The 13,175-nt window shown below is 35.3% G+C and overlaps 1 protein-coding gene across 2 annotated transcripts in view; it reads right to left on the bottom strand.

Moving 5' to 3' along the window:
• CPNE8 (copine 8) overlaps window positions 1–13,175 on the bottom strand; it is a 109,278-nt gene that overhangs the window by 32,785 nt on the left and 63,318 nt on the right. For both annotated transcript variants that reach the window (XM_030015655.1, XM_030015657.1), the window contains 2 exons: window positions 7,554–7,595; window positions 1,598–1,673 (listed from right to left, as the gene is read on the bottom strand). In XM_030015655.1, coding sequence (XP_029871515.1) covers window positions 1,598–1,673; window positions 7,554–7,595 — 118 coding nt within the window. The remainder of the gene's footprint in view (window positions 1–1,597; window positions 1,674–7,553; window positions 7,596–13,175) is intronic.

The following is a 13,175-nucleotide window of genomic DNA, read 5'->3' as shown; positions in this document are numbered from 1 at the left end:
CACAGACCTACTTGACACAGTGCAGACTCTTGACATACAAGCCAGTATGTGTACACAGCATTGTGTAGGTAGACCTCCTACCTCTGGTACTAAAAAGAGAATAACCACGTTATATCAGCACCAGAGCTGATCATTAGTCTAAGACAATCTAGGCAGAACTTAGCAGCTCAGATGCAGCACAACTCTAACTCACCTGTACTGCTTCTAGCTGGGGAGCACATTCACAGTATTTGAAGTTACAGTACTACACACTGTCACCTACTGAAGATAAAGCTGAAGTGATCTAAGTTGTGCATAAAAATAATGGGGACTCAAAACTGAAAATGAAATTTCTTGGATCTATAAAAAGATAAGCTCCAGTTTAACACTGTAGAATGTAACGTATTTCCTTAGGAATAGTCTGTAAGTTGACACTTCTTCTCAGTGACAAAATACATTTTTAATCTTTTCCTCCTATTGCCTCTCTTTATTTAACACATTCTGAAATTTCATGATACATTTGTCATTCCAGAATGAGATTCTTCTGGGATATTAATTTTAAAATGAAGTTTAAATGCAGGAGTCTTAATGCTTAGACTTTTTTTTTTTTTTGCAGTCAATTTTTTGCACCCAAATCTGGGATAATTTTTAAAGGGACCTTTCCAAAAAAGAAAAAAAAAAGCCAAAAATTAGTCCCTTTATGACACTTCAAGTTTGTGAATCTCAATTTTTGTTTGCACAAACTCAATGATTGCTTCTGAGAACAAATTACAGCATATTTTGAAGATTCAGTAAAGTTTGATGTTGGGAAAAAAAAAGTTTCTGTTTTTCCAAATCCCAATAATCTCAGACTAAATTAAGAAAGAATTCTTAAACTAGGGATTTATTAGATCTGAAATAAACAAGCCTGCACAATTTTGGCCACAGGACCCTGTGGAGAAAAGAGAAAGAAGACTAAGAGGGAATGTGGATGTAGTCTGCATTCACCTACAATACACGATAAGGTCTTGCCACAGTTAGAAATCATCTAACGATATAAAACTCTATAATTGAATTGACAATTCAGATGTATGAATCCTAAACAGGAAATAAGATGCAAATTTTTAAGCAAAGATTGTAACCGACCATATGAAAAACCCTACCAATAAGTAAGCTAAATTCTCGGTCACTTGTAAGCCCTGCATCAAAACTCTAAAGATTCTGAAGTCCGCACTTAAGATCAAAGGCGTGTGACTCTGCATCTGATGTAGGAATCACCAGATATTCTTTGGATAGGAGAAAATAGCATGTAACAATTGGCAAAAGGAGAAATAAATGACAAATTGTTCATACACAAATGGGGGTAACCCAGTATTTGCTCCAAGTTATGTCATACCAGCCCAGCTGCCTGAAGTGCTCTTCTTGTCCTATCACAGCCCAGTGTGCATACACATGCACACATACCTACTTGGCTTTAAATCTTTTTATGAAGCAACACTTCTTTATAAAAGGAAGAATATCAAATAATTACAAAGTTTAATTTTGACAAGCACTGTACAGATTTGACCAGTTTACCATGAAAACATTGGAAGTGTTCTCATTTATTTCCTGAAAGTGAGTAAATACTCACAATACTTACCTCATACACGTTGAACTGAGATTGTCCTCTCGACAACTCTCTGTAACTTGTTGTGAATTCTCCAATGAAATCATGGCTGTATAAAAAAAAAGTTTTCAAATCAAATGCACAGCATTTAGTAATTTAAACATGTATTACATCTATTTATGAAAAAGAGAACACAGTCAATATGAACTGACACCCAAGAAAGGAGCAATGGCAAAAGATATAATTTGCTTAAAAATCTTTATTTCTTCCTCTGATGTGTGTTCACTCTATTAGTAATAAAAATTCAGAGATGAAAAGTATTAGCTTCAATCTTTCTGATGGCTTCTGCTTAACTTAGCTGCACAATGAGGACTAGGTTGTGAATTAGTGATCTGACCCCAATGTAAGCTTACAGAATCTGAAAAACCAGAGTGGGCTATCAAAGACTATCACCATTTTCTCACTGGATGACCACTGGCACCACAGACTCTGAACTGTGTGCGAGACTACGTGAGAGAAAGGGAGGTATTAAGAGTGTGAAAGGAGTGACTTAAACCAGAAAACACGAGCCCTACCAATTTGTGTAATGTGATATTGAACCATACTTTTAAGGTTCTGTGTCTGTCTTTTAAGCTGCTGTGTCTTCCCATCTGGGAGGAGAAAAGCAATCCACTGAGGCTGCTCAGCTCATAGTATTAGACACCATTGGAAAGTAGATCTTAACCTAACACTAAAGCCGTGGTTATCAAGCTTCTCCTTTCTAAATTCTATTCCTGCTCCAAGAATACATTCAACACTCCTGTGCTGTTACCCACATTTTGAAAACTGCTTTGTCAACTCTCAACCAGGGGATGGCACGCTGCCAAGGAGCCACTGTGAGCAGGGTGGCCAGAGGGAGTGTAGTGGATAAGCATCACTGAGAAAGGTGGCTGGGGTCAGGGAGCTGGGACACAGAAACCACAGGGCTGCCAGAAGTGACTGAACCGCAGGTTCGTATCTCAGATGGGTACCTGGAATGGAAGCGACCGCAGGGTGAATGCCTAACAGCTGGCTACACAACTCCCAGCAGTCACAAGACCTGTTCCCATTCTCCACTCCTCCCAGCTGAACTTTCCTCACTGGTGCTCCAACTTCCATTCCCCCCTGCCCCATCTCCCTCTGTTTTCACAGTTGTTCCCTAACAAGGCATTGTATTTCCTCTACGCTCTGCCTCCACATCTAATGAGCTATGAAACTAACTTTTTACCTTCTGTCCAATGGTAAATTAGAATAGAAAGTCAAAGTTTTATGACTTTGTTACTTGTAAAATTTGTTTTTAAGAAATACAGCATGCTTCTAATTAAGCTATAAATATTAAAAACAAATTTAAATAACTCTGTTGCAAGAAGAGGAAAAATGGAAACAATTCATAGCAACATGAAATTTCTTTCTTCATTTATTTATAATGAAATGAAATGAAAAAAACAAACCCCAAATACAAATCTCACTTCCTGAAACGAGCATGAATTCACAAAATATGTAAACCAAACAATTAAAAGGTTCAGTCATCATGCTAATGCACACAAAATAAGCAAAGCATCCTGTAAGAAAGCTTGAGAAATACTATGTGGTGAAGACATTCCTGATTACTCAGATTCAGAAGGGACCACCTCTCATGAAACACTCTTCCTCCAGTTTGGAGATCAGGAAATTGCTTCCAAGACAGACAGACTAAGACTTTTCTTAAGAAACTTATTTTGGAGGTATCATCTCCTTTTATTAAATGCTCTCCAGACTGCAATGACTATTTAACCAGGGGAACAGAGGAAGCCATCCATACAGGCTATGGAACTTGAGTTCTATATGGGCTGTAGCACACAAGGTGTATTTAATCTTGGGTAACCATGGCACTGGAGAAGAATGTACCTTGGTTAAAGAGGAACCTTTCCCCTTCATAACAGTTCTTACCTTAAATTTTCAAGTCAACTTGTATATTTCAAAGGCAGAAATTCAAACAATAGCTTGATGAATACCTACAAACTTGCCATAGCAAACAGAGCAAACACAAGCAATTCCAGACAGGGCTGTCTCTGGGGAAAAAAATCTGTTCTGCTTAAAAGTAATTGTTTCTTTAATTCTAAGAAACACTGTGGTATATACACAGACTGACAAGAACTGAGCTAGAAATATATAATTCCTCTGACTAATCACGTTAAAAAGGTATGGGCACATATAAGCAGTCTCAGAATTCTCTGCACTTAAAAGATCATCAGCCTGGATCTTAACACTCAATATTCAGATGGATGTACGCCCCTCCACTAGGCTGGCTCTGAAAGATGAATGCCTGTCAGACAACATTTGCTTTTGCCAGAAGTATAACTCATTAAGAAAAACAAGGCACCAATCCCTCCCACTATTCGTGATCACACTTCACCAAATGGATCTCCTTATTAGTCTCTGGATTGAGAATCCAAAGAAGTTATTCTCTTTGCCTTCCTAACACCAAATATTCCTAGACTTAAAGACTTTTGTCCATGAGTGGCATATCAGAACACTGAATCAGAGACTCTTAGCACATAAAATAATCACTTGAACTCCATCTCCCTAAATCTTCCACTTTTGGCATTATGCTTTGAAGTGCTGAAAATCACTTTCAGAATTGTATTAACTTTGATTTTTTAATGATCTAAAAGAAAAAAAAAAACACGGAGGAAAGAACAATCATCACCAGAAATATGTCAACGAGTAAGGGGAAAAGTGCAATAATTTAAAAATCAACTATCTAGTTGGAGAAGGAAGATGAAGATGGAGGACAAGAAATAAGGTAAGAGAGCCTAGAATCTGAGATTTACAATCTCTCCTGCAGTGTTTAGATTCTCAGATGAATGTTTTGGTGGCCCCAGGTTAGCATGATCATATTTTCAGTTTTAAAATTAAGAAGAAAACCGTATCTGTGTAACAGATCATAAACATCAATACTGTGAAATGGCTTTTGCACCATGTATGCTAAGTAACAATTTCTCTGAAATTAGTGAAAAAGCCTTCAGAGAGAAATAAAAACATCAGAGTATTGCTGATGTGAAGTTGCACATCATCTTATTTTTTTCTTCTGTAAGACCTGTCTGCTAGTACTTCATTGATAAGGACACTCAACAAAAAAAAAAAGTCACTCTGTTTCACAGAAGTAGGCTTGTCCAAAGCAACAAAACCAACTTTTGTGACTTCTTATAGCATCAAATATTTGGGGGTTTGGCACAACTCTTGGAAGCAATAAAAGGTATCAGTTAGAACAAGCAGTTCACATTTTGACAGTTTTTGTGCAAAACCTGGTTTGAGACAAAGAAATATTTAATAATTAATGGTGGTGTTACAAAGGTCCTGTATTACTTTTAGTCAAGAAATTTTAAGTGATGTTTGAAAATAAATGAGAGCTAAGAATATACAATTACTCTTAACAATGTAGTCCACGAACGTGACAGTAAGAAACTCAACCCAAAGCACCCTGGAGCTGTTTTTTCAAAGCACAGGTAACACAGAATGAGGAAAAAGCTAAAAAAACCCTCTAAGTCAAGACTCAAGAAGTCAAAGTCAAGATTCAGAAATCAAGTATATGCAGAGTAATGTTGCCTTACTGATTGCAGAATAACCTGCAATATTCACTGTAACTTGCTTTGCTATCTAGCAGGCTCTCTGATGTTCTTTCAAAGGTTGTTCCTGCCCAGTCTGCACATCTCTGGAGCAGGTTCAGCATAGTCAGGTGATCAGCTAGTGTAACAACTGCTTATAAACAAAGGGTCCATCAAAAATGGAAATTAATATAAACTGAGTAACAGCAGCATTGTACAAAAAATTGAGACTAATTCTTGAACGGGATTCACATCAGATATATTTGGCAATGTCAAAGGCAAATTAGGCACTTCGGTTCTTGCTACAATCACTAGTAAGTCATAGGCACCACCAACTGGCAATTTATTCCAGTTAGGATGGATTCAATCAGACCATTTTCCCCTGTAAGCTACTGAAGTAGCTTAAATGATTAGTTCAATCTAGTTGTCTGATTTTTACATTGTCTGAAGTTACACGAGATGAGTGCTGTCTCATCTTTCTGAGGAATTTAACATGTAAGATGTCAGTGTTCTGTCTGCTTCTAAATTCAAAAAAGGTAGAAAGCAAAAAGCAAAAAAATCATACTGTTAGAATAAAAAGGAATACATGTAAATAGTCTCCTTCACTTTTTGTTTTTTAGATATTAATTTTATAGGTATTCAGAGTGGGATGTGAGCAAAAGCAGATAATCTTTAGAACTGTTTGGGAGAATGTAGAGGCTAATGATTGCCTGAATTCCACAGTATGTTGAAGATTTCACTCTGAATTGCAGCTACACAATATTATTTGTCAGATTTCTTCCTTTTTTTTAATCATACCTCAGTTTCAGATTTTGGATGAAATGGGACAGCACATAGGGTTTGATACCTTAATAAAATATAATCTTTATTTTTTATTAACTTGGCAATATAATTTAATTTTTCATTATTAGATTATTTAAAAAATATCGTCGTTTATACACAGAAGTGTAAATATATCACATTTTTAAGGATCTGGAAAATCTAAGTGAGGAACAGAAGATGTTAACAAACATTCATCATTACAGTGATGCAGTTATTTTTTGCTAATATGGCTTTGTCAATTTAAATCCTTGTAGTTTTAATTGCCAGAATATGTTATTTTGTCTCTCCAGGGAATGCCTAATCAAGAAGGATGAATTTGCACTAGCAGGTATTTACAGAGGGTAAACATGCGATAAGAATGCTTATAAATCAACAGGCTTCATGATGGAACCAAAAAGACAAAAGTATAAGCTGAGAAAGCTGAAACTGGTTTTGAACCTTGTCAGCAAGGAAATGAATGGCAGCACAGGATAAATTTGCCTGTTATGATTAAAAGATCTGTTTGGGCACAGAAGCACAATATCATTAGCTATAATACTAGGAGCAAATTGCATTAGCAATATTAAAGACATTATTGTATAATAAATAATATACTCTTAAAAATCCAATGTAAGTGCATATCCATATATTTAAAAATATAAATTAAGATTAATAGGAAATAATTAAGACAGACCAACTTAAAGATAAATAGAAATCAATATATTCTTGTATTACATACAAGTTCTAGTACCATGATTTATGAGTACAGTTTCTAACCAAAGTATTAAGATACAAGCTCAAACAGTTCTAAAAGAACAAGAGGTATCAATCCAGTCTGATAGAAAATAATTCAATCTTGTTTGTCAAAATAAAGGCAATTTGAAAGGCTACTTTCTTCAGAAAAAAGGTACACTCAGTACAGACAGCAAGCTTGAATAATAACAGATTGCCCCTCCTGAATTTAGCAACAGAAATTCCGCACATATTCCACCATCCTCTTTCTAGCAATGGAGTTATTTAAAACCCAGGTCTTCCAACTCTAGTGTTTACAACAACATTTTGAGGAAGATAGGCATGGAAATGAATACTCAAACCCAATCTGAAATTATGATAATTAATAGGTAGTTTCTACATTGCAATACCTAGGCAATCATGAAGTAGCAATTGCAGGCTCATGCATTTTATCATACTTGAAAAGCAACAGTTTATGAAGCAGTGTTTTAAGCAAAACAAAGTAGATTATAAAATGGATTATGCCTCTCTTCATACATGTACATTAACTGACAACGTAATGACATTCACAAAACTGATCTTACAGATCACAAAGCATTCAATCTTGCTTGTTCCATGTATGAATATACAAACATCATGTTTGAAATAGGCTAATACCTCATCATTTACCACAATTGCAAAACAAAAGAGAACTGTAGCACAGCAAAACTTTTTTCCAGTACCCGTACCTCTAAATATTGATAAATACAATTCTCTAGTCCTGTTCTGGCCACTATACATTTGTACATTTCAAAACGTGTATAAATATGCATGGATAACCCTAGAGTTTAACAATAGAATTAATGTCTTACCTTCCATCTCTATCCCAATCATACACTTCTACTTTAATTGTCCTAAAAAAATAAAAAAACACAACCCTATTAAAACATATATTAAAATGTACCAGGATTGCCTTTAATACTCGTATTTTAATAGCATATGGGTGCATCAATTGTGCCAAATCCAGAAGGCAGAATTTTCCAGTCATTTCTCATGGGGCAGAAAATAGCAAGTCACTCATGTTACCCAACATATCTTCATAAATTAACAGTAAAATACAGCAGAAGCTAAGGAAACAATTAAACACATTGGAAGTTTAACAAATATATTTTTACTTGCTGATGCTCTGAATTTTCTGTGTTTTTTTACAAATGATTCTTCAAACCTTAAAGTATTATCAAAGTTTTTAAGAACATTAACAAACTGGAACTTATTTTGAAGGTTTCTTTTGTATATGCTATTATCTGGAAAAGGGATATCTACTGTGGGGTAATAACATCTTACAGAAAAAAAGTAATATAACCATATTTGAGAAGTGTGCAGAGCTTGAGAGGGCCTTTATAAAACAAAATTATTAAGCAACAAAGTACAGATTAAAAGCAATGTTCACAATACAAAGTAAAGAACATTTAAAGCAGAAAGGAATTCTAGTCCATACATTTTGGCTCTTAAACAAAAATAACTACTCCAGAACACTATAAAACATCAATATGGTAGACAGTATTAACCTCTTCTAAACATTTTCCAGTGGTGAAAAATGAAAACTGCGTGAGATCCACCCTTTGTGAAGGCCCTGTCTGTGGCTGGAAATGAAAGAATTCGTAGTTCTTTAAAGACTGCACTTTTCCATTCTTAAACTCCCCCCTAGCTCTCAACAGAGGAGGAGGCTGCTTGGCTAACTGACCAAAGAGGACAGAAAAGTGCAGCATAATTTTTTTTTAATTCCTATAAAGCCAACAGGATAGTTGTTTAGTTCTTTCATCAGACTACACTAGAGAACCATCAGATTATACAACACAACCATGAGTCTGGCTTCCTAGAATGAAATGGGACAAGCAGATTGTGGGGTATGGGGGGAACATGAGAGGCAGACTCTGGGTACCAGTTTTTCCCAAACTGTCAGATTGCCCTGGACACTGTGGGAACACTCACCCTCCTCTTAGTGAGTCAGGAGCTGGTGGGCAGGCTGGGTAATAAAACGTTAAAGTCTGCCAACACACAAGTACTCAGTGCAAACACTTTTTCAATAGGAGAACTAATTAGAATTTATTTCATTTAAATCAGATATGAAAGCCAAACTAGTAAGATTATTATACACACAAAATAATACATGGATCTAAAATATTTTTTCACAGTATAAAACAATAACTAGTTGGCAAATTTGCAGAGAAGCGCCTCATGAAAAAGCTTAAGAATATAATAGTTTCATACAGTTTCTTGAGCATCCCTCTGATGAATCTGCAACTGGCTACTGTGTGAATCAGGATACTGAGACAGGATACTGACACAGTTTAGCTAAAAGTGTGATCCAATAAGCAAGCTCATGTACCTCCTATGCACTACTTCACATCTATGAGACTATACCTCTCTTACAAAGAAAGGCTCAGAGATTTGGGGTTGTTCAGCCTGGAGAAGAGAAGGTTCTGGGGAGACCTTATTGTGGCCTTTCAATATATAAAAGGAGCTTATAAGAAAGATGGAGACAAGACTTTTTAGTAGGGCCTGTAGTGACAGGACAAGGGGAAATGGTTTTAAACTGAAAGAGGGTAGATTTAGATTAGATGTAAGGAAGAAGTTCTTCACTGTGAGGGTGGTGAGGCACTGGAACAGGTTGCCCAGAGAGGCTGTGGATGCCCCATCCCTGGCAGTGTTCAAGGCCAGGTTGGATGGGGCTTTGAGCAACCTGGTCTAGTGGAAGGTGTCCCTGCCCATGGCAGGGGGGTTGGAACTAGATGACCTTTAAGGTCCTTTCCAACCCAAACCATTCTATGACTCTATACACATGTAAAAGCTGCAAATGGAAGATGAATGTGGGGGTGAACTGTTTCCTTAAGAATAAAGTGAACCTCTGAGGACAGCTCTAACTATTCTTGCTTCAGGGATGACTGGGAAACAGACAAGATGTAGAAAACAAAAATTTCCCATGTAAAGGATCAACCTTATTTTACTTACTTGAAGAGTGGATTTCTTAAAATGCAAATATTACAGAGCATATTATCATCACTATCATTAATGAAACAGGAAACATGTATCAGGATGGAGATAGTATATAGTTTTATTTACCTCCCTTTACTACAGAAAGAGTGTATATATAAGTAAATTCAACAATCAGTAATAATGAATCCTGTCCGGCCTAAAATGAACTGAACATGAGATAGAAAAATAACACCTCCAGACTCCCTGTATTTTAAGCAGCAACTTGCTTACTTTCATTCTTCAGAACAGTTTCACATGAAGTGAAGTCATCAGGTCTGTGGTATTAATAGGGGTGGGCAGGAATCCAAGCAATTACTTTGTAATTTGCTCCCACAGAAGCTGCTCCCCAGTCTTCCTTTGAGATACGGTTGAATACATGTTGAATAATTTTCTTTACTAGGAAGGGACTAGGAAGGGGATAAGGTTGATCAACAGCTGGTCTTACGTACAGCAACAAATTCATGTCTAGATGTTTTTCACATTTTTTATGATATTTCAAAATAGGCAAAGAAGGAGTTGTTTTCTCTAGATGTTTCTCTTTTCAACTCAAATTTAAGGGCTCTGACCACACCATTTGTTACATTTTATCCCTCTTGTGGAATTTCAGTTTGGGGTTAAGTTACCTTAGAATGAAAACTGATTAAAGTGAAAGTTGTTCTGTGGAATGATGTCAAGAACAGCTCCAAACCTACTTTATCCCACCAAGTATTTGACCTTTGAAAAGAAACCATATTTAATTTAGTAAAAAAGGCAGTATCACAAGAGTTTTTTTCCATAGAGAACCATTATTTTACTTCCAGGTTTCAACACCTGTTATTATTAAGATAGACATGACACACCAGTGATTTAAGTTAAGATTTACATAAGGTTTAGTGGGACTTGAGTTCTGCATTGTCTTACAAATCTGTGTTCAAATAGCCTAATCATCTCAGTGAGAAAACCTGAATTATTAAGATAAATTCTTAAGATTATCAAGATAAATTCTTGAGAAGGATCTTCAGACATGTAACTTCAGTAAGAGCAATTCTTCCTTGAATAAAGCTCCTCTCTCCTGAAATTTATTTCATATTAAAAGGATTGATCACAGATCTTGAGTTTTACCTATTTTGCATGACATGCAAGATATTAAAAGGCCATTCAAATCTTCACATACTGATATTTTACCCTCTCTACACTGCTACTTTATCTTAAAGGACACAGTTTAAAGGATGGGTTCTCTATTGTAATGTAAAAAAATCTTTCATTTAAAAAAAATCAAGGTTGGAGAATGTTGGGGTTTAGGATATCTCTGTCTTAAAGCTTTTATGCAGAAAATAACTGTGTGTACATGCTACTTGAGAGCTCATATTAAGAGAAAGAAAGAAGAGAACAAAAATATTAGAGCTACTAATTACTACTGTAGTACTGAAATCCCATCCCTGTCATGGCTGCAAACATACTGTATGATTATATAGTGTGAGAAAAATTAAGTAAATCCTGGCCTTTTCACAATGAAGAAGTGGACAGAGCTTACTCAGAAGCATACGCTAACTGAAGATTTACTCTCTCCAAAACCAGAATGAATGTTTACTGTGATATATTCTTACTAATGATATTATTCCCACCTTTCACATCTATCACAGAACCCAGAGCACCAAAATTTGATTTGTGAAACTATCATTATCTGAAAGAGACTTCTGAGGTTTGTGTTTTTATGTATTACCATGCTGAGCTTAGGAAGCTAATCATTACCTTTAGAAAGAAACATTTTCAAATAAAAAAACCCCAAACTTTGGATGCTTTTTCTGGACTATCAGCAGATACTAATTTGAATTAATCTGACAGCTAATGAGTATTTCTTAATTTGAAACATGATTGTTGTAGGCAGGATTATGAAGTTCCATGGAGCCTTTTACTCATAAGGCGTTCACTGAGCACATTATGTTGAAAGCATTCAAAGTAGAATCAACATAAGAAAACAGTAGTTACGCAGTAATTTGAGGCATGCTATTATACTTTTTAATTCTCTTTTGGAATTCTGGAGTTATTTCAATATGCCTCTACCACAGTATCTTTTTTAAATTATTATGAAAACCTTTTTTCTTTAATATGATAAATAGTGCAGCGTCCAGAGACTAGCTTCATGAGCACTCTTTTGCGTATGCATTATGCACATGAACCCATATACAAGTTAAAAATTCTATTTGATTAGAATGTACTTATTATGAAATTGCTGCATTTTTATTGCATTTAATTGGAAAATTAACCAACACGCATCAAGTACTTCACAAGGAGAGTGTTAGCAATGTAGGAGAACCCTTTCTCCTTCAGTCTGAAGGAACATGACATCAAGTACTGGAAGAGTATCACAGATAAATAAAGCAGCTAAGATCCAGTAGGAAACACTAAAAATGGCCTTTTCCCAAAAAATTGATTAAAAAAATACCACTTTCTTAGGAAAAAAAAAATAAATCACAAGTCAATTAGCTTTTGACTTTTTAATACACAGATTATAAAGACAGAGCTTTAAGTTTATTACCATGAAAGCATTCTGCTTAGCTTAGTGAATATAAGCACCTCTTACTCTCCTGCTTCTTCATATTGACTACTGAGATTCAGTCGGCTGATTCAAGAGTTGGTGTGTTTATCCCCTGGCATTAGCTAGTAAATTACAAGTTCAAGGTATGCTTCCCCAGAAGACTAGGCTTTCATGGTAACTAATTAAAATAATTGTAGTGTACACATTTCACTGAATAATTAGCTTGATAAATTAATACAATAGAGTTATGGCATGGCAAAATCATGTACTACAGTAACATAAAAGGTACATGAATGGACAGTAATCATGTAAATGGAAGCTGAAAATAAAAATTGAGGTAGAAAAGTAACTACTTAAATTCCAAATTAAAGATTGTTTCAAAGACACACTCATAGGAAAATTATCAATTTGAGCAAAGTCTTACTGAATTTCCCTACAAGCAGCAATATGTTTCAACAAAGGATTTGGCTTCTGCTTATGGAAACTTTAGTTCACGGTTAAAAGAATGCAATACTAAACATCTTTTTATTTTAACCAATAAGATAAAATACCTTAACTTATGTAAGATAATAAGATATGATCATACCAATCTCAACTTAATAAAATAAAACAGATATTCAGGGGTTACAGGGCATTCAAACCAGATTTTTGACCTTTTGCCTTTGAAATACCCAGACAAGTACATTTTGCATCTCTTGTTTTTTTCAGTCTATGTAAAGCTGAACTGAACCTTAGGACATCTACCCACCTATCTACTACATTCAGCTTACGTATTATGCATATTTTTATCCTAGTCTTCATATATTTCCTTCATGATTTTAAACTAAATAGTACACTATACACTGCTAAAAGTATTATGACTAATCAATAAATGTATACTTTCTCAGTCTTACCAAAGTAATTCCAGTACTCCAGATTTCAGGTAGCAGAGATAAACTAC

Source organism: Aquila chrysaetos, chromosome 5 (genome assembly GCF_900496995.4).
Source record: "Aquila chrysaetos chrysaetos chromosome 5, bAquChr1.4, whole genome shotgun sequence".
NCBI classification, from domain to species: Eukaryota; Metazoa; Chordata; class Aves; order Accipitriformes; family Accipitridae; genus Aquila; species Aquila chrysaetos.
The sequence above is the reverse complement of the archived record's forward strand: the minus strand, read 5'-3'. Positions and strand labels throughout refer to the sequence as shown.